The sequence below is a fragment of the Apodemus sylvaticus genome, chromosome 8 (assembly GCF_947179515.1).
Source record: "Apodemus sylvaticus chromosome 8, mApoSyl1.1, whole genome shotgun sequence".
Lineage (NCBI taxonomy): Eukaryota > Metazoa > Chordata > Mammalia > Rodentia > Muridae > Apodemus > Apodemus sylvaticus.
Genome location: NC_067479.1, coordinates 70082273 through 70104529, shown reverse-complemented (window position 1 = coordinate 70104529; position 22257 = coordinate 70082273). Strand labels below are relative to the sequence as shown.

Sequence of the window (22257 nt, the reverse complement as noted above, 5' to 3'; positions counted from 1 at the left end):
TGGTAACTTTGTTGACTGGTATATGGAGTATACGGAGTGGTAACTTTGTATTTGAAATCATTACTTTTCTCTCTTTTTTTCTTTTCTTTTTTTCTTTTTTTTTTTTTTTTGGGAAGGGGAGAAGTTGGTGGTGGTGGCAGCAATGAGACATGGTCTCACTCTTCATCTCAAGCTAGCTTAAAAGTCATAGCAATTCTCCTGCCTCAATTTCCTGAGTCCTAGGAGTGAGCCACTACAGATAGCTTATTGTCTTTTCACATAGACCTTTGAATTGGATTACCTTGTAATCCAAAGGCTAAGTTGGAGCCTTTTACATCCTTTGAAAAGTCATCAATACCAGGCTGGGGATGTAGCTCAGGGGCAGAGCACATCCCCAGGATGTATAAAGCACTGGGTTTGATGACCTGCGTTCAAAAAAGTCAAGAAGTCAAGAGTGACCTTTAGTCACCCATGTTGATACCTTCTGGTTAGTCAGCAGTATGCTATAATACGAACACTGTAAGTACCCCTTTGATATAAATTCTTTGGTATCTTTATCCACTACCTTTGGGCCATGAATTGTGGGTACAGCTTGCAGCACATCACAGCTCCTTGTACAGCTCATGTTAATTTCAGCAAGTTAGTGGCTATGGTTTTAATGATGTGACTAGATCCTTTTGCTAAGGTAATTTACAGTCCGGTGTCCACTTATTTTAGAACAAATTGAAATTAATGGCAAGATTAATTTAATCTGTAGCTTAGAAGTAAGAAATTCTGCAAATCTGAGCTTTGGGTTAAGATATGAGTGCATTCTTTATTTCCAATATAGGATCTAAATATTTTGTCTAAAGGTCAGGAGATGATTTCTTTGAACTTTCTTGGTGTCAGTTGCAAAAACAGTGTTTATCTTTTTAAAGAATTATTCTTATTTAGTGAGATCTTAAATTGGAAACAAAGTCTAAAATAAGGAATTATGATCATTTAAAATGTTTAACTGACGCCGGGCGGTGGTGGCGCATGCCTGTAATCCCAGCACTCTTGGAGGCAGAGGCAGGCGGATTTCTGAGTTCAAGGCCAGCCTGGTCTACCGACTGAGTTCCAGGACAGCCAGGGCTATACAGAGAAACCCTGTCTCGAAAAAAACAAAACAACAAAAAAAAAATTAATGGTATTTTCGGCTTTCCTCTGCCTTCTGGAATTAAAGGCATTTAGTACCACCTTGCCTGGGCCCAAGCTTTTCTTTAACTGAAACTTGTTCTGTACCAGGCCATCCTTGAACTCAGAGATCTCCTGGCCTCTGTCCCCTGGGGTTAAAGGTGTGTCCCAACAAGCCTGGGCCTAAGCTTTTCATGGCCACTGTTCCTCAAGACCTAACTACTGTGTCACCCCAGGCCAAGATCAAAAGCCTGTGTCTTCCAGCGTCAAGATTTGGATCACGGATGTACCCTCCATCTCTGCATTGTAGTTCATTCCAGAAATAGTCAAGTTGACAGACAACTGGCGATAGCTGCCACATGCATATAATTTGGGTTTTTTGTTTGTTTTTTCTTCCAGACAGGGTTTCTCTGTTTAGCCCTGGCCGTCCTGGAACTCACTCTGTAGACCAGACTGGCCTCAAACTCAGAAATCTGCCTGTCTCTGCTCCCCCCACCCCAAGTGCTGGGATTAAAGGCGTGCAGGCTTGCACCACCACTGCCTAGCATATAATTTGTTTTGATTCTATTTACCCACCATCATTACTTTCTCTTGTCTCTTTTTTTGTTTTGGGTTTTTGTTTTTTTGCCTTTCCACATCTCCCTATAGCAAAAATACATCTTCCTCACTCACTCACAATCTTCCAATCTTTTTTAGGAATTGCTGAATCCCACATATGTATCTCTAGATGGGTATCTTTTCTGAGCTTTGATGATTATGATGCTGGAAATCCAAATTAGGGCCTTGAACAGGCCAGGCAGGTGCTCTAACACTGAGCTACATCCCCAGCTTCTCCTCTGAGCTGTATATCGTTATACACCATTGCTTTCTCAATATCCCTTCTTGCATATTCTATAGGTGTGTTCACACTTGATGTGTTCAAAACTAAGCTCATTTCTCCCTCAAGCCTGCTTTTCCTCTCATGCTCTTCACATTCATGAACTCACTATCACCCCATCACCCCCGTCACAGGACTCACGCTTGCTTGCTTCCCATCCCACTTTATATGTAACTAATTACAAACGCTGACAGTTTATTCAATAATTATTGTGGGAACAAACAAACAAAAATCTGTGGCCTGATGAACCTTTTTTAACAAAAACATAATAATGTCTTCTTCTCAGACAAGGACTGGGCAGCCTGATGTACAGTTTGAGGCCAGACTGGTCTGCAGAGTTCCAGGACAACCAGGGCTACACAGAGAAACCCCATCATGAAAGAAAAACAAACAACAACAAAAAAAAGAAAGTAAATATTGACTCTAGTATTTATCTTTCTGTATTTGAAGTGCAGTAACTTGAAAGTTCCCTACGATGCTCACTGACAACTACTTATTGACTATTAGCTCTGATGATGCACAGTAGTAGCCAGATACTATCAGTAACTATTGCAAGGTAACAACACATTAGCCTAACCGCTGTTGCCTTCTGAATGCTGGTACAACACACCTGGATCAGAGATAAATAGTTTAGTCTTCAATAAACACCCCATGTAGCCCAAACCTGATCAACCTAATTGTCCCCTACACCTATTTCCATGAGCCCCCACCCCCATCCCCCACCCGTGGGAAGCTAAGGTGGATGTTACATATGCAATGACTTTCTGACACTACTGAACAGTAAAGTTAGTAAACTTCAGTTTTTTATAATGGGCTTCCTGTCAACATGCCCAGCTTTTGCTCCGGAGGGAAATATTAATTTGTCTTTAAGACAAGGTCTCGCCCTGCTGGCCCTGCTGGTCTTGTACTCCTGAGCGTCGTTTCTACCTCACAAGCGATGGGATTACAGATGTGCGTCATCATATTTGGCATTACATTACCTTTATTTTATAATTTTTCAGATTGAATTTATTTCGAGAGAACCCAGACAGGATAATATGGCAAATTTATGTGGTGACGCGTAAAACTACGCAATATTCCACAGAAAATAGTCTTCCAAGGTTCCCAAGCTGCGTGGTGGCTCCGGGACACATTTCATTCACCCGGTCATCACGCTCTGGTCGCCCGCTCTGGTGATGGCCGCTTCGGGGTTCACTAGACTTTGGCTTCCTTCTTGTCATCACTCCTACGCATGCAGCACCTCCTCGACCACCGTTAAACACCGGGCCAGTCTCCGGAACCACTCCGCCGTCGGCAGCCCGCCAGTCCCAGCAGCCTGCACTTCCGGTCCCGAGCTTCCGGTCTCGCCCAGGCGGCGCGGAGGTTTGTGGGAGCGGCTTCCTTGGAGTCGCGCCTGGCAACGGCTGGGCGCCCAGCTCCGGCCTGCCGAGGCTCAGGCGTCGCTTCTCTCCTCGGCCCACTCGTGGTCAGCCCGCTCCCCCTCGGCGCGAGGTAGGAGAAGGGCCCGGCCCCTCGCGGCTGCCCTCTACCTGCTCGGTGCGTGAGCGGCGGAGGGGTCGCGAGGGCAGGCGGGCTGGCGGTGCCCAAGCCCGGCTCTGGCGACTGCGCTTCCGCAGCAACACTTTGTTGGTGGCGCTCCCCTTCCAGGGGTGGACTTCCCCGTTCCACCGGGCATGGCCACCCGGGCTAATGTCACAAGGCTTGGCGATGCCCTGGCAGCAGGGAAACTTTTATTAGAGTTTCACAGTGGGTTACAGCGAACATTTCTAATACTTGCGTCAGGTGAAGCTTTGGTATTGCCTGGTAATCGGGAGTAAGACAAAAGTACGGAAAAGAATGAATAAAGCACAGTTTAACAAAGATAAAAACATTTCTCCTGGGGATTGGGTCACACCCACTTTCCCTTGGCACTAGACTTCCCAGGTGCTGATTCACATGGAAAAGATGGTATGATATTTGCATTCTATCTAAGCCATTTTCCCATTTTGTTATCTTAGACTATTTATTGCTATGTAATTAATTGTTATGCCGAATTGTTCAGGGACTAATGAAAAGAGGGGGGGGAGCCTGTGCATGTTCAGTAAAGATAATTTCCCCCCAAATGTTTCAGTTTCTAGTTGGTTGAATCCGAGGTTGCACAGATAAAGATTTCTGGCTGACTCTACTGTTTTCCCAAGCCAAAAATTCCACTTTTCCTTTTTTATCTTCAACTCCGGTTGGGAATTTTGGAGAAACTACAGTAGGCATTTTGAATGTGAACTGTATCAAGGTAGAAGTTTATAAAAAGAAAGGACTTTCTCATGTTAAGTAGTTTCACTGGCAATACTGAAGTGACAGTATCCCAAATTATTGCTGAAACACCTTGGAAAATATAGAAGTCCTAAGCTGTATTATTTCTTAGCCACTCATAGTTGTCAGTAAAGAGCAATTAATTCATTTAATATTTCCTAGCCTTGCTTTCCACATCTTGAAAATTTTGTGTATTCCACTCTTGGTTTGTTCAGTTATTTATTTATTTTTAAATATTTTTTAAAGATTTATTTATTATTATATGTAAGTACACTGTAGCTGTCTTCAGACACACCAGAAGAGGGTATCCAATCTCATTACAGATGGTTGTGAGCCACCATGTGGTTGCTGGGATTAGAACTCAGGACCTTTGGAAAAGCAGTCAGTGCTCTTAACCGCTGAACTATCTTACCAGCCCTGTTCAGTTATTTAATGTCTCAAGTGTGTGTGTGTGTGTGTGTGTGTGTGTGTGTAAATCTACTTAAAAGCCAGAAGAAAGGTCTAGTTCTAAAAGCTGAGTGTTTCAATACCTTACGAATAAAGTAAAGTGACACCAGAAGAGTTTGTAAGTAAGAGGTTGTGGAGCACATGACTTGAAAGTGTGATCCCCAGCAACAGCTTAAGCATCACGTGGGAACTTGTCAGCCAGCATTCTAGGGTTGTGGAGATGCTCAGCGGGCAAGAGCAGGAGGACTGGAGCTGGTCCCAGCACCCCCATTACCTAGTGTGGTGGCGGGTTGAAGGCACGAGGATCTGCGCTGCTCACTGGTCTCCTAGCTTGGCTGAATCTGGCTCCAGGCCCCAGGGGGAGGTCTTGTCTCAAAAAACAAGGCAGGCAGTGCCTAAAGAGGATGACCTTTGTTTCTACATGTACACATTTACACCTATATACACATGTACACACACACACACACCAGAGAGAGAGAGAGAGAGAGAGAAGCTGTCATACCCACACAAAAGGAATTCACATTCTGCCTGGGCAGAATAACTCACACCGGTCCCCCCCCCCCCCCCTTTCTTGGGACGTAGAAGCAGGAGTTCAAGGCCAGCCTCATCTACATGTTGAGTTCAAAGCCAGTTTAGGCCACACAAGACCCTATCTCAGAAACAAAACAACCCTCACACACACAAACACACACACAAAGAAATCCCAATAAATTTACTTTCTGAGGGATCAAGGGATCTCCTTCACTCAAGATTTTTGAATCAGCACTGATGGCTGAGGAGCTTAAAGCTTCTGACTCATGCTCAAGTTTGAGAGCCACTGTTTCAGCAGAGGATTTCCCTCTTATCTGTGACAGATATAGTCAAAGGCCCCTTAGAAGTTTAAAACCTCATATCACACAACCCTTCATATACTTTTTTTCATATACATACATACCTATGATAAAATTTAAATTATGCAAGGCACTATAAGAGATTAGCAGTAATAGTAAAGAAAAGTGCTTATAATACTATATTGAGATAGAAATAATGTAAATATGGTATGTTGCTCTAACATTTTCTGGCTGTCCTGTTGCTCCAGTGCTTGGGATGTAATAAAGTAAGTTGACATTTAAAGGAAATACTTTATAGCTTAGCTTTGACGTTCTTGATTGCCAACATCTCTGTTCTTATCCAGTAATTAGCAAGATAATAAGGATGATGGTACCAAAGCCGTTAGCTAGGTAATGGAGATAGCTGCTGAGTGACTCTTGGGCAGGTAGCCTATAGTGTGTATACACTGGAAAAGGGAATGACTCACATCTCAAGGGGCACTGATTAGGATGATGTGATATTTATCACTCCGCTTAAAAAACAGGCAGCTGTTCCAGAAGCTTACACAGAGTTCCTGTTTGACCCCGACATTTCATACCTAGATGCATACCCAGTAGGATTGAGCATGCTTGCCACGGCTACACACATGGCTCAGCAGTTAGAAGAACTTGCTGCTTTCCCAGAGGTCTTAAGTTTCTAGTGCCCATGTTGGCCAGCTCCCAACACAGACACATACATTTGAAAAAGAAAACATTCAGGTAAAAACTTGCATATAAACATAAGAGCCCAAGTGTAGAGCCAACCCAATATTCATCTCCGAAAGGACAAAGAAGCCAAATGTTGTAATTTTATTATTCAGCCATGAAAAAGAATGCAGTGTAATGAAACTGTATATTGAACCCTGAAAACATGCTACATGAAAGAGGCCAGACATAAATGCCACATACTGTACAGTCTCTGGCACATGAAATCTTGGCTCATCTATGGAGGCAGGAAGTCATTTAGTGGCTTTTGGGCACTTGGGGAAAAGGGATGTAGAGTAACTGCTAAGGAGCCTCAGGTTTTTGTTTTTATAGGATGAAGAAAATGTGATGGTTATACGCCATTTGAATATACGGAAACCCAATGAATAATACATATTATTTATTGAAACCTAAGCTGGCTGCTAACTTGCTGCATAGCTGAGGCAGGCTTTGGGTTCCTGAGTGTTTTTCATCCACCTCCTTAGAGTGGCACCACGCCATGAATGATAGTTGGAAAGGAAGAGTCTTGATCTTTTTACAACAATGGTCATCAAGCTGTGAGTCCTGACCTCTTTGCCATCGAATGACCTTTCACAGGGGTCATCTAAGACCATCAGAAATATCAGATATTTATATTACAATTTATAACATAGCAAAATTATAGTTATGAAGTAGCAATGAAAATAATTTTGTGGTTAGGGTTCATCACAACTTGAACAACTGTTAAAGAGTTGCAACATTGGAAATGTTGAGAACCACTGTTTAAAGAACTAAAGTAAACAAGGAACATGGTTCACTATTGACCCAGAAAATGCTACATAATTATGAAAACCTAGAGGTTTAAATCTCAGTGTTCTATTGGGTGTGGTAGCATAAGTCTTTAATTTGAGTGCTAGGGAGACATAGTAGGCAGATCAAGGCAAGTTGGATGCCAGCCGACTGTATACAAATAGTTCTAGGCTAGCTAAGGTTACTTAGTAAGACCTTGTCTCAAAAAAATAAATAAGCAAACAAAAAGCAACCCCCTAAAGCAGACAAACAAAACTACAAATCACTTGTGAAACTGACCAGATCATCAAAGGTAGGCATATTAAAAAAAAAAAAAAAAAAAAAGCCACCAAGTGTTTGAAAGATGACTTTTTTTTTATTCTATTTTTTTTGTTTGTTTTTGTTTGTTTGTTTTTTGTTTTTTGGATTTGGTTTTTTTTGAGACAGGGTTTCTCTGTATAGCCCTGGCTGTCCTGGAACTCACTCTGTAGACCAGGCTGGCCTCGAACTCAGAGATCCACCTGCCTCTGCCTCCCAGAGTGCTGGGATTACAGGCGTGTGCCACCACCACCCAGCTGAAAGATGACATTTTAAAGAAACAGTTTGCAGCACTCTGGGGACAAGATGGTAGAGCTAGAAAAGGTGCCTTGGCCAAACAGTGGGCTTGACACCAGACCGGTGGCCCAAAGAGAATGCTGAATTTTCCTTTCACATTAAAGAATACAAAACAATGTTGAACCAAAGGGTGTGTTTGTTTGTTATTGTGTGTACATGATGAGGTAAGGGGTGAGGCTATGCCAAGAGCACCTGTGGTGGTCGAAGGACAGCTCTGAGAAAGCACCTTTATCTGCTGAGCCATTTTACTGGCCTCTGAACTGAGCTATAAATGTAGAGTCTGTGGTTATTGGTCAGATACAGGTGAACAAAGCTCTCAAGGTGCACTGCTGGACTTTTAGAGTTGGGTTAACCCATGCCACATTCAGGTGATCTTCACTGGAAAAAAATCCAAAAAAAAAAAAAAAAAAAAAAAAAAAAAAACAAGAAAAAAAACCGAAAAGAAAACCACAATTATTTCTAAGCTAGCAGAAGAGGCTGTACAGGAAAAAGATCACAGGAGAAACTGATGAAGCAGAAACTTACAAAATAAATCTGCAGAAAATGAAAGCAAATACAATTTAAAATGGCAGGGATGGGGGATGGGTGAGGGGTAGGGGGTGAGGTTTATAGTATATGAATCCTCAGAGCACTATTTTACTATTCAAAAGGTTCTGAGAAACAATATAAACTTGGCATTATACCAAACAACAAGAATAAATAGAATTTTCTTTGGAATTTACTAGCATACCTAAGATACAAGTTAGATAGACATTGCTTTTTTTTAAATTGGATATTTTATTTATTTAAATTTCAAATGTTATCCCCTTTCCTGGTTGCCCCTCTGCAAACCAACCTCCTATCCCATCCCTCTCCCTGCTTCTATGAGGCTGCTTCCCCACCCACCCACCCACTCCCACCTCACTGCCCTGGCATTCCCTATACTGGGGCATTGACAGTGCTACATTTCTTGACCTTCCCCACCACTACTTCCAGTTTTCCTAAAATACTGACTTGATTTTAGCAACACTTTGGGAATATCTAGTATTTCTAGATACTCACGTAGTTAGTACAGTTACAGTGTATGAGTGTATGTTTGTGGTAACTACACACCTCTCCTTCAAATCCACTTTGTATTGATTTCTTTCCCCACCTTTCATTTTTCTCAGCATTTATAAAGACTTCCACTGGGTGGTGGTGCTACATGCCTTTAATCCCAACAGAGGCAGAGGCAGATGGATTGAGGCCAGCCTGGTCTACAGAGCAAGTTCTAGGACAGCCAGAGCCATACAGAGAAACCCTGTCTCTAAAAAACAAAACAAAACTAATAAGAAAAGACTTCCAACTGTTCAGCGAAGTGTAGACTTTTACAGTGACTGCTGACTGCTTGCTACTTGGTGGTCGTTTTCCTTCTTTCTTTTCTTCTTCTTCTTCTTTTTTTTTTTTTTTTTTTTTTGGTTTTTGAGACAGGGTTTCTCTGTATAGACCTGGCTGTCAGCTGGGTGGTGGTGGCGCACGCCTGTAATCCCAGCACTCTGGGAGGCAGAGGCAGGCAGATTTCTGAGTTCGAGGCCAGCCTGGTCTACAGAGTGAGTTCCAGGACAGCCAGGGCTACACAGAGAAACCCTGTCTTGAAAAAAAAAAAAAACCAAATCCCCCCCCCCCCCCCCAAAAGAAGAAGAAGTAGACCTGGCTGTTCTGGGACTCTCACTCTGTAGACCAGGCTGGCCTTGAACTCAGAAATCCACCTGCCTCTGCCTCCCAAGTGCTGGGATTAAAGGCGTGTGCCACCAATGCCCGGCTTCCCGTCGTTTTCTACACCACTTATTATATGTCCACTAGTCAGTCAGTCAGTCTGTCTTTCTCTCAAAATAGATCTTCTTTCTGTGCTTTTCTAAGTAAATTACAGATGTTAAACTTTCCCCTAAAGCACTGACTGTGCCTTATATTTGGACCTTTGTTTAGTTTTTAGCTTTTTGATAGATGAGCAGAACTAAGCACACATTTGCTGGGTTTCCTCTGCAGGTGTTTTACAGGGAGTCACCTCCCTTGCTAGGCTTTCTCCTTGTACAGCAGCATGGTCCAGATCAAACAGTCATCATCATCCCACAAAGCTCTCTCATGTCCGTTTTCGTCCACTCCCTAATCAGCCCGAGAAGCAGCCATTGTTCTCTTGTACAGCTCTGCTCTGCCTCTTGTGCAGCTTCCCAGCGGGAAAGCGATGCCCAGTGTGCTGTTTGTTGTAGGTTTCTTTCTGCACAGGGTCTATCCCATGCTCCTCGGTACTGTGCATGTTCTCGTGGCTGGTACTCCAGGGCACGTGCTCTGATCATTCATGGCGGCCAGGACTAACACTGCTATAAACATTCTTTTTTTTTTTTTTTTTTTTTAGTGTCCAATAGATCATTTATGTATAACGTACGCTACAATTTCTTTTTTCTTTTTTTTTTTTTCTTTTGTTTTTTTCCGAGACAGGGTTTCTCTGTGTAGCCCTGGCTGTCCTGGAACTCACTCTGTAGACCAGGCTGGCCTCGAACTCAGAGATCCGCCTGCCTCTGCCTCCCAAGTGCTGGGATTAAAGGCGTGCACCACCACCGCCCGGCTGCTATAAACATTCTTACATTAATATTTTGGTACACACATGTTTTCATTTTTGTCACAAAAAAAAGTAGAATAGAATTTCTAGGTCATAAAAGGTTGCTAGGATGAAACAGCAGGCCTTTTCCCAAAGTTGTAACATTTTATGCTCCCACTAATGCTGTGTAGGTATTCAGGCTGCCCTCCTCTTTTGCTGACCTTGGTGATGTTGGTCTTTATAATTGCTGGGGGTATAATGGGTTTTGCCTTACATTTTAATTGATCATTGCATTTTTTTCTGTACTCAGTATTAACCTCTGAAAATCAGGGTAATCAATTGTCCACCTCTTATTGCCTGTAACTTACGTAAAAGATGTGGAACAAAATGGGAATGAGGGTGGTAGATATGTTTTGACAGTTTGGAGAATTTGAAAAAGGGATTCTAGAAAAATATGAATTTGAAGAATTCTTTGTTTGAACTAAGAATTATTTCTTAGTCCTGGATGTGACTTGTAGTGTGCTTGAGGCTCTGGATTTAATCCTAGCGTCAGAAAAATAAATTGTTTTTTAACAGGTACAAATGATGGAAAATGTTCACCTGGCACCAGAAACAGACGAGGATGATCTTTACTCTGGTTTCAATGACTACAATCCAGCCTATGACACTGAGGTAAAAGCATTATTCATATTGATCATTTGTTAACCTGTGGTTTTTACTTTTTATGTTCTTCAGACTAAGTAAAGTCTGAAAAACTAGAAAACTAATTATTGAAGAACCTCATAATTCCTGCCAGTGACGGTGGCTGCAGCAGAAAGGGAGCTGCACTCTTCCGCACTAGCTACAGGCATAGACTTATAACAGAGTAGGGCAGCAGTGTCCCTGCACTCTTCCCCACTAGCTACAGGCATAGACTTATAACAGAGTAGGGCAGCCGTGTCCCTGCACTCTTCCCCACTAGCTACAGGCATAGACTTATAACAGAGTAGGGCAGCCGAGTCCCTGCACTCTTCCGCACTAGCTACAGGCATAGACTTATAACAGAGTAGGGCAGCAGTGTCCCTGCACTCTTCCCCACTAGCTACAGGCATAGACTTATAACAGAGTAGGGCAGATGAGTCCCTGCACTCTTCCGCACTAGCTACAGGCATAGACTTATAAGAGTAGGGCAGCCGAGTCCCTGCACTCTTCAGACTTAGATAACCTGTAGATACCAAAGATCAGATTTGGTTTTCTTCATTTAAAGCATCTTGAAAATATTTTAAAAATTTGTTTTGTGTATATGAGTGTTTTGCCTGTGTGTATTTATGTGTACCACGTGCATGCAAAGGTCAGAAGAGGATCTCAGATCCTCTGGAACTGGAGCTATAGACAGTTGTGAGCCAAGGAGCTAGGAGCCAAACTCAGGTCCTCCACAAGAGCAGCGAGCACTCTTAACTACTGAGCCACCTCTCCAGCCTCAGTTCATTTTTCCTTTTCCAGTCTCTACTGTCTTCTTATTGTGGAGATGCTGGCATACATCTGATCTGGATGGTAGGCTGGGAACGATGCTCAGTTGATGGAGTGTTTTCCTAGCATGCACAAGGCCTTAGCTTCAGCCTCCAGCATGATCTTCAAGGATCTTACAGGAGAGACCACCTTTGTAGTGCTCTAATTTTTACCTGCCTTGGAGTTATTTTTCTCTTGTTAGGCATGTATTTTTTTTTTAGAAAAATTGGGAAATGTAAATGAGCATAGAGGAAAAATTACAGTCATAGAAACTGTTACCTTGAAGACTAACTTAAGTGCTGGTCTTACCAGATATATTTTTCTTAGTCTAACATGTACATACACACAGACATACACACACACACACACACACACTTTTGGATAATACAAGGTCATACTGTGTATTATTTTTCTTTTTCATGAATTCCCACTTATGTAAGTTAATCTGTTTAATATTTACTGTTATAATAATTACAAAGATGAAATTATTACCAAGACAAATTTAGATATTTTCACCCATTCACATCTGTTATGCAAGTCTCAGTTTCTGAATTTTGTCAAAACAAAACAAAACTTTATAAAAACTATCTTAACCTAATGTGGGTAAAAGAATGAAAGCCCAGTTGAGCAGTGATGCGCATGTCTTTAATCCAGCACTCGGGAGGCAGAACCAGGTGATCTCTGGGAGTTTGAGGTCAGTCTGCTCTTAAAAAAAAAAAAAAGACTGAAAATGCACGACATGGTGGTGCACATCTTTAATGCTAACACTTGAGAAGCAGAAGCAAGCAAATCTCTGTGAGTGTGAGGGCAGCCTGGTCTGTGTCAGGAGTTCCAGAACAGCGAGGGCTACATAGTGAGTACCTGGCTCACGAGACAAGATGAGACAAGAAAAAAAGAAAAGAAAGATGTGGTTAATTTAGTTGTAAGCATATAAGATTAAAATACTAGTGTTTGTAGGACTTCAGAAATTCACATTCTGTTGTAGAGTTTTTCATTTGGCTTTCTGGAATTTTTACTTTGGTCTAATGTAGCCGTCTGTGAATTTGACAAGTAGAAAGAAAGCAGGAAGGCAAATAGGGCTGGCTTATTTGTAAATCTCCACTACTGATCATTATAAGGACAATAGTTTATGTTCACATGCCTGTAACCTTAGCACACAACAGAAAAGTAGGAAAATAGAGGAAACTGGAGAAAATAAAGAATAAACTAACAAATTGTAACAGTGAATATTTATAATAATAAAATAGCAGATGCAGTCACCTGAAGATCATCTGCACTGTATAACAACCTGGTATTTTGTTGTATTCCCTTGTCCTTTAATATATGCAGTTGTTTCCCTCTGCATTTATTATTTTTTTGTATGCAGATAGAATTATTCAGTTTTAGTTAAAATATTTGCAAGCAATTTCTAAAGTTAATATTAAAGCAAGTAAGCAAGCAAACAAACAAAAACATTGAAACCTCCCTTCTCTCCTAGTATAAAAGTAATAACATGCTTATCTGCCCTGAGTTCAAGCTCCAGAAACCACCAAAACCAAGTAGCACATGCCCAGTGTTGAAAACAAGTTTGAGGATGCCTCTGTCATTCAGAAACAACATGTGAGACAGATATAGTAGTGTTCACCTGTAATCTTTGCACGGAGGAGGCTGAAGCAGGAAGATCATGGTTTGGAGGCCGATTGGGGCTGCATATTAAAACCCTGTCTCAAAAAATCCCGTCCCCCAACATAAAAGATAAAATTACTATTAATATTTTATTGTCTTTTATTTCTGCATATGTATACCAATATTTTTTATCATATTTGGGATTGGCAATTTCAGTTTTTTCCACTTAACATCATGTCATGGTGCTACATGTATAAATAGAGTTTTATGGCTGCGTAACTGAAAATGCTCATTTGTTTAGACATATTTTCTTTTTCTTTTTTTTTTTTTGATTTATTTATTTATTATATGTAAGTACATTGTAGCTGTCTTCAGACACCCCAGAGGAGGGCATCTGATCTCATTACAGATGGTTGTTAGCCACCATGTGGTTGCTGGGATTTGAACTTAGGACCTTCGGAAGAGCAGTCAGTGCTCTTAACCGCTAAGCCATCTCTCCAGCCCCTAGACATATTTTCTGTTGTAGATTTTTACCCCCAAGGTTTCTGCTATTGTAAATAACATTACAATACAAAATTTTATTTGTGAATAATTTATGTATTTTGATTAAACTCTTTTAGGATAGAGGTACAGAATGGAATTAATGAATCATAAAATTATCAGTTTTAAAGAACCAGAAATTGTCTACTCTCACAAGTTTCTCCTAGGGAGAAAGGGGGAAGGTCATGTCCTTGAATATTTGGCATTTAATCAGGTGATGGCACCACCCTCTTTTAGGGGTTTTGGTTATTTTAAATGATGTTAAATAAGTACTTAGTTCTCAGTCATAAAAACCAAGGACTTAGCTGGGAGGTGGTGGTGCACACCTGTAATCCCTGCACTCTGGGAGGCAGGGGCAGGTGGATTTCTGAGTTCAAGGCCAGCTTGGTCTACAGAGTGAGTTCCAGGACAGCCAGGGCTACACAGAGAAACCCTGTCTCAGGAAAAACCAAATCCAAAAAAAAAAAAAAAAAAAAAAAAACCCAAAAAAACAAGGACTTTTCTGTGACATGTGAAGTCAAAGGTTCACACCAGCGTAACTAATTATCCTTCTACTTTGGAAGATCTTTGTGCAGAAAAAAAAAGAAAAAGAAAAATTCCAAAGATTCCAGAGGAGTAGAAGGAGCCTTGATATTGGGGGTTAGGGTTATAGAATTTGAAGATAGGAGACTTTATTTGGGATAAGATGAATTATAGAGTATAGAGGGTCTTGAATATGAACCAGAAGAGTTTAACTTTTGTCATATTTATTTTGAATGTTAAATTTGCCTTTTTACTTTAGGAGTTGGAGAATGACACGGGTTTTCAGCAAGCAGTGAGAACCAGTCATGGCAGAAGACCTCCAGTAAGCAAACTATAAATAAGCTTGTAGAAATCAAGTCATGAAATTCACCATCGTGTTGTGTTTAGTTGTACGGCCTAATGCTGAAAACATTTACGCTGCTGTGAGGCAGAGCTTCAGAGTTGTCTCCTCTTGCCAATGTATAACTCTAGTCTATTAAGCCAGAGGGTGGCCTTTAATCACAGCACTTGGAAGGCAGAGGCAGGGGAATCTCTGAGTCTACAGAGTTCCAGGACAGCCAAGGCTACACAAAGAAACCTGTCTTGAAAAGCAAAGCAAACCCAAAGCAACCAAACAGAAAACCTCTTGTCGGTGAAATGACTCCTGGGCTTTTCCTTCCCTGACACTCTAGTGGCTGCCCCTTGGGTTTCTGCTGCTCTGACTGACTGCTAGGCCTCACACAGTGAAGGTTCTGGCACATCGTCCTTCATAAATGTTCTTGAGGTTCATCATTATATCCTTGGTGTTGTCATCTTGGTTTGGGCTCTTGGTTTGTCTGACAAGAACTTTTACACCCTGAGCCTTCTCACCAACCCTAACTTGTTTTTTTTAACAAACATTTTTGTCTCAGCCCTTTAGTTCTCAGTGGGGAGGCATTGTAAGCTATAGTCTAATGTAGCAAGAACTAGTCAGTTGTGCTCAACAGCAAACATGTTGAGGACACTTTTACATGGCCCCTTTTGATTCTAGTTCCAATTATATGAAATGTAATTTGTAATCTTTGCATGCAGTATCTTTTTTACTTAAAAGTTGAATAAATTTGGGCTCAAAGATATTAAATATAGTTGAGGGAGAACCGGGGTTCAAATCCTACAGAGTCCAAAGCCGGGGTCTGTTGTTGGGGTCTGTGCCTTGTAGCTGGTGGCTGCATGAATGCGCATTGAGTGAGTGCTGGGTACAAGCATGAGTGCTGGGCTTGCTGGTGAGGACCTCAAGTCATTCCCAAGTTCCTTCCCTTTCAGATGAATTTCAAACTGAGTCTCCTCCTCAGCACTTTCAGTAACTGAACTCCCTAGGATTTAAGCAATCATTCTAAGTATGACGTATTTCTTTCTTTCCTTGAGATTATAATTACAACATTTCTCTGTTTGCTTCCCTCCAGCCTTCCCATGTACCCTTCCCCACTCTCCTCAAATTCATGGGCTTTCTTTTCATTAATTGTTATTGCATGCATATGTATATGTATATATATGTAATTCTACATATAACCTGCTCAGTCTATATAATGCTATTTGTGTGTGTGGCCATTTGGCACCGGACAACCAATTAGTGTGCTCTTCTCTGGGGAGGATCACAGAACACAGCATACTTCTTTAGTGATGAGTCTCATTGCATTTTCTAGTATGTAGCATGATCTGACTCCTGCTAAGGATGCTCTTTTTCCTCCCCAAGGTAACTGCTAAAATACCAAGCACAGCAGTCAGCAGACCCATAGCTACTGGATATGGGGTAGGTTCTTTTAATCCTAAAATATTAAGATGCTTCTTAAATATATATAAGTTCATGTAAGAGAGTTCTAAATAATTTGTGCTTTGTCAATTCATAGTCCAGTTGTATATCTATATATATTAAAAAGTCTAATTTGAGCAATAGCTTTAGATATTTCAGTAAGTTTGATTTATGTATAACTATATCTTATCCTTTTCTGTTTGTAGACCTTCTTATTTGCTGACTGATTTCTGTTATCTAGATAATATAGCCAACTCTGATGTATTTTCCATTCTTGAGTTCTACATGAATTGATGTTATGTAAGCATAATAGTGTTTATAATAACTTGACCATTTAATAAATGAAGGTATGAAATTTAAGAAAATGTTTCAGGGATATATATCTGAGTTTTATCTTATTGACCCTTTGGGGAAAATAATCTGTAAACTCCCCAGAGTAATAGTCCTTTTAACCTTATTTAAAGTTCCTAAATATGTTTTGACTCACATAAAATAAGAAAGAAATGGAGTGGCTTTTAGAACCTTTATGATCATGCACTCTGCTATGGTCAGCAAAATGACTTTGGAACCTGGAGCGTTTGCCTCACAGCACTGCTTTACCTGAGTAAGGAAATGAGTCTGAGGGCGTGTTTGCATTTGGTCTTGCTCCTTGGTAAGAAGCAGTGAAGGGACAGATATTTTCAGTTTTGCACATCAAATTGCCTTTGTCACAACTATCCATGCAATCCTGTTTGTAATATAGCCACAGGCCATGTATAAATCGATGTTGTGGTCCAGTAAAACTTTATTTACAAAGGTAGATTGTTATTTGCCTATCCCGATAAGAGTTTTGTAAATTGATACCACACTATTAGGTGACGAATGGAAAATTTTTGTTTGTGCTTATGGGTAGATAGAAGAAAAAATTAAGAGGTGCCTACAGTTTTATCTGTAAAGTTGCAGGCAGCTATTTTAGGAATATGTTTAACTTGTTTTTCTGTTTATCAGTCCAAGACATCCCTGACGTCATCAATGGGAAGGCCGATGACAGGGACTATTCAGGTCTGTCTGCTCCCGTGCTTTATGTGTGCCTGTCTTGTGACATGGCGTTTATTACCAAAGATTTTCCTCCTCTTGTATTTTAACAATTCTAACAAAGCTGTGACTTATGTGGTGACACCTTTTCATTGTGGGTTAACATTTGGGTTGCTTTGATTTTTCAGAAGTATGTTTTCTTGGATTTGTATGCTCCACTCTCAAGTGAGAGACTGTTGAGGTTGACATAGACTGATGCTTTGCTCGCTCGCCTGTGCTACCATTTACAATTTCTGTGATTCTCTGGTGACATATGGGAGACCAGCCAGAAATGCAGGAGTAGCTGACAAACAAATTAGTTTGTTCTTTTCAAACCAAGAAAATACCTGTTAGTTCCAGCATTTACGGGGGGGGGGGGGGGGGGGGGGGAAGAGGAAGAGTGGGGTTGTTGCATGAGGACACAGCGTAAGGCGTGAGGAGGAGATGGTTATTAAAGTCAGGGCTAAAGCAGGATGTGTGCTGTGTGCAGTGTTGTCAGTAGGTATAGCTCTTATTCAAGAACAAGTCTGAACTGCCTCTTGCTCTTTGAAGGATGGAGTTGCCCGTCCGATGACAGCGGTAAGAGCGGCTGGCTTTTCCAAGGCGGCATTGCGAGGTTGGTGCATTCTTCGGCACTCACCCCATTCTTGTCTATGCACATCACCTCCATTTTAAATATAATCAGACATGCCATTGATCACAAGGCACACCATGATTTTAGAGAATTCCACTAAGAAAGAAAAGGGTTAAGCTGGGTATGGTGGTTCACACCTGTAACCCCAGCACTTGCGAAGCTAAGGCAAGTGTACCACCTGTTCTCTAGCCTGGGCTACATATGGAGAACCTGCTCTAATGGATGACTAAAAGGAAATGGCTGGGGCAGTTGTGCTGTAGCTTCCTTGGGTGGTGTTTACACCAGTGTGTAATGTGTCAGAATGTGCTGAACCATATATCTAAAATATGGTTTGTGTAATTTAGAACTTTATCCTAAAAATGAGAGGTGAAAATGTTATTTGAATATGTAAGCTAAATAATTAAAAATAAAACCAACAAAAATTAATGTTTATTATAAAAATGTATTTTATAAAAATGATAAAGCTAGTCCCAGACTACCCCTTACATGCTTGATAACTGTAGAATTCACAGAATACAAATCTCTGAAGGAAGGAAGTGAATGTTGAGGGAGGAATTTATTTTGTTTTTGTCTGTTAATCTGTAAGTTTTGTTTATAGTTTCATGTTTGTTAAAAATCCTAACAATTCCCATGCAATATTTATGTAAGTGTGTAAGTACAGGTGTGACAGCTGTTGAACTTACACTGTTTAATCGATGGTAACTTAATATGTTCAAGATTCTCTTCAGCTTCTCTGATCATAAACTGAAAGCCTTGACTTGTGTCTTAGGCTCTGCATTTGACCCCCTTGGCCAGTCCAGGGGCCCTGCTCCTCCTTTAGAAGCCAAAAACGAAGACAGGTAAGCAGGGCCCTCTGCTGCTGCTGCATGGCTTTGTTTCTACATATATCATATTAGCTTGTGTGAGCAGGACACTGATGAATCTTCATTCCGGATTCTTGGACTTAGTAAAGGAATACAAATGTAGGAATAGTCATGTGAAGTCATGCAAATTCTTCACTGTTAGTTGACTGAAGTTGTGGTCTAATTTTCATGAGTAGTGATTCTCTTGAAGGCCGAACAGGATTATAAATGTTATGTTATTTTGAAAGGGTATGTTTTCAAAAAAAAATTTAGTAGTGAGATTTCAGTGGGATTTTATTTAGTTATCAGTGTGCACTAAGAGTTACACTAATGGTCTGAAGAGATGGCTTAGTGGTTATGAGCACTGACTGCTCTTTCACAGATCCTGAGTTCAATTCCCAAAAACCACATCTTGGCTTACAATGAGATCTGATGCCCTCTTCTGGTGCATCTGAAGAGAACAATGGCGTATTTATAACCATAAAATAAATAAATAAATCATTAAAAAAATAAGAGTTACACTATTTCCCTGGAAGAAAATAGTAGCTAAACAACATTAACATTATTTTCAAGTGTGAGTGCTTTGGCAATTGTTTGTGTGCGTGCATGTGTGCATGGAGCCTCGTCTGGCCAGGAGTGCTTTACGTACAGCAGGCTGGCATCTAAGTCAGAGAAACGCTTCCTCTGCTGCCCTAGTTCTGGTGGTAAGGGCTACCTGTGCCACTGTGTGGGGCCCTAGAGCCGAGGTTTAAACTGGTTCTTGTTTAGAAATTTTCTTTACAACATTTTTATGTTCATAAATAATTTTAAATCTCTTTTATGAGCTTTAGTCTTCCTGGCCATAGGGAAAGTTTTCATTTTTCACAGGATCTCAAAATACCCACTTCTCTCTGGAGCAGTGGGCCTGACTGGTTTGCATCTGTCCTCCGTTACTTACTAGTTTTGTGATCTTGGCAGAACTTTCTAATCTAACTTATTTTTTCAGTAAAATATAATTACAGTTCTTTCATGAAGTGTTTTATGAGAAGTAAGTAGAGTTGTTAGGAAAGCACATTTAGTTCTGTGTGGGATTATTACACTTGACATTAAATACATGTTTATTTTAATGTTTATTTATTATGAATAATTCTCTAATGTAATTATTAAGCATAATAGTGTGATTTTTAAAAACAACTCCACACATATCCTTACTTGAAATCTACTCTTAAATTGTAATATCATTTAATAGATAATGTTAAAAAGTAACTGTGATATATATTTTAGTGGTTACATGATTTAAATAATATTGTTTCTTTTTCAACAGTCCAGAAGAAAAGATTAGACAGTTGGAGAAGAAAGTAAATGAGTTGGTGGAAGAAAGCTGTATTGCCAACAGTTGTGGAGACTTAAAACTGGTAAGTTGTTAAACTAGGAGAATTCAGATTAGAAGATATGTGCAGATGTCTGTATCTACTTTTTTTTTAAGATTTATTTATAATATATATATGAGTACACTGCAGTTGTTGTCTTCAGACACACCAGAAGAGGGCATCAGGCCCCATTACAAAAGGTTGCAAGCCACCATGTCGTTGCTGGGAATTGAACTCAGGACCTCTGGAAGAACAGTCAGTGTTAACTGCTGAGCCATCTCTCCAGCCCGTCTGTATCTACTTTTAAATATGCATATATATATTTTTTTTCTGATTGGCCTTAGGGTTTGAGTAAGGCAATTATTTTGAGAAGTTTACCTTATAAACTCTTATATCACAGTTGGATGATTGTACAATTTTTGACATTACCTTTTTAAGGTTCATTTATGTGTATGAATGTTTTGCTTGTTTGTGTGTATGTTTATCACATGTGTGCAGTATCTGTGAAGGCCAGAAAAGCATGTTGGATCCCTTGGAACAGGAGTTACAGACTAAGCTACCATGTTGTTGCTGGGAACCAAACCCTAGTCCTCCACAGTAGCAGCAAGTGCCCTTAACTCCTGAGCCGTTGTGCCGGCTACAACTTCTCTTTTTTCCCTTGAGACAGGATTCCTCTGTTTAGCCTTGGCTGTCCTGGAACCTACTTTGTAGACCAGGTTGACCTTGAACTCACAAAGATACACCTGCCTCTGCCTCCCAAGTGTTGGGATTCAGGGTATGTTCCACCACTGCCAGCTCCAGCACTGGTTTTTTTTGGTTTTTTGTTTTTTTATGTGAAAACATTTCTATATAGTATTTCCAAACCTCAGCTACCGTGACTCCTAAATCACATTGTGTGCTTTAGAGGACTAGTTTCCCTATTTAATGAGACAGGGTCTCACTATAGCCAAGAGTGGCCTTGGAACTCATGGAGCCTCCTACCTAAACGTTTTTACCTTCTGAGTGCTGGGTGGATGGGGGAGGTGTAGACATATGCTACCTACCATGCCTAGCTTCCTAAGTTCTGTTTTCTCATTGAAACCTCACCAACCCCTTTTTTCTTAGTAAACCACAAAATCTTGGTGTGCTTTTCAGGAAATCAACTCTGCTTTTCAGGAAATCAACTCTGCTTTTTAATGTGCAGATTAAATGCATTAGTGATTAACTCCCAAGTCACCTAGAAATGCATTAAAGGAAGAAACAACAGCATGTTCCTTAGAGTAGTGGTTTTTAACCTGGGATTGTGACCCCTTAAACAAGGGTCACCTAAGGCTATTGGAAAAAACAGATATCTATATTACTATGATTCATAACAGTAGCAAAATTGCAATTATGAAGTAGCAACAAAAAATACCTTATGGTTGGGGATCATCACAGCATGAAGAATTAATTGTATTAAAGGGTCGAAGCATTAGGAAGGCCGAGAGCCACTGCGCTAGAATCATTTACCCAAGAGTGAATCTAGATTTGAAGTCTGTGCTTCATATTTCCTGTGTCTTTGGTCTACCTCCCTCTCTCTGTTGCATGAGTCTGAATTCATGTCTGTCCCTCTCTAGGTCTGTCCTTCCCAAAAGACTTCACTCTTTATTCATTGAATAGCACAGAAAATACCACATGAGGAAGGAATGTGATATATTACAGAAATCCGTAAGGGAGTTTTACAGGGATTAAGTCACTGACCCAGGCAACAGACCGTACTACAAGCATCCCTGTTTATCACCCAGTCCGTCCACGGATGCTGTCAGCCTGTGTGGTAGATCTTAGGAGGCTGCTTTCAACTTCCGTGTTTGCTGCTTTCAGCAAATGATGTACATGCATTTTCTGGATGGGGACATGGAAGGTCACATAATTTAAGATTGTAGATATGTGTTAGCTTAGGTTGTACACAGGAAATCTGAGGCAAGTAAGATTGTTGACACTGTTCTTCTAAAGCAGTGGACCTCAATCTTCCTAATGCTACAAAACTCTAATATAGTTCCTGGTGTTGCAATGACCCCCCCCCCAGCAAAAGATTATTTTCATTGCTACTTTAGAACTGTAAATTGGCTGCTGTTAGGAATCATGGTGTAGGTATCCATATTTTCTAATGATTTTAGGCAACCCCTGTGAAAGGGTCATCTGTCCTCCAAAGGGTTCCGGCCCACTGGTTAAGAACCAGGTTTTTTTTTGGTTTTTTTGGT

At 40.7% G+C, this 22257-nt stretch overlaps 1 protein-coding gene across 2 annotated transcripts in view; it reads left to right on the top strand.

Moving 5' to 3' along the window:
• The first annotated feature begins 3359 nt into the window (after positions 1 to 3359).
• The window catches only part of Ift88 (intraflagellar transport 88), an 89563-nt gene continuing 70665 nt past the window's right edge, over positions 3360 to 22257 (top strand). Inside the window, exons 1-8 of one of the 2 annotated variants that reach the window (XM_052191344.1) lie at positions 3360 to 3502; positions 10814 to 10909; positions 14652 to 14714; positions 16104 to 16160; positions 17148 to 17201; positions 17766 to 17829; positions 18617 to 18686; positions 19993 to 20083. In XM_052191344.1, the coding sequence (XP_052047304.1) occupies positions 10820 to 10909; positions 14652 to 14714; positions 16104 to 16160; positions 17148 to 17201; positions 17766 to 17829; positions 18617 to 18686; positions 19993 to 20083 (489 nt within the window). In that variant the 5' untranslated portion in view covers positions 3360 to 3502; positions 10814 to 10819. The remainder of the gene's footprint in view (positions 3503 to 10813; positions 10910 to 14651; positions 14715 to 16103; positions 16161 to 17147; positions 17202 to 17765; positions 17830 to 18616; positions 18687 to 19992; positions 20084 to 22257) is intronic. The other variant, XM_052191343.1, reaches the window with a different exon arrangement.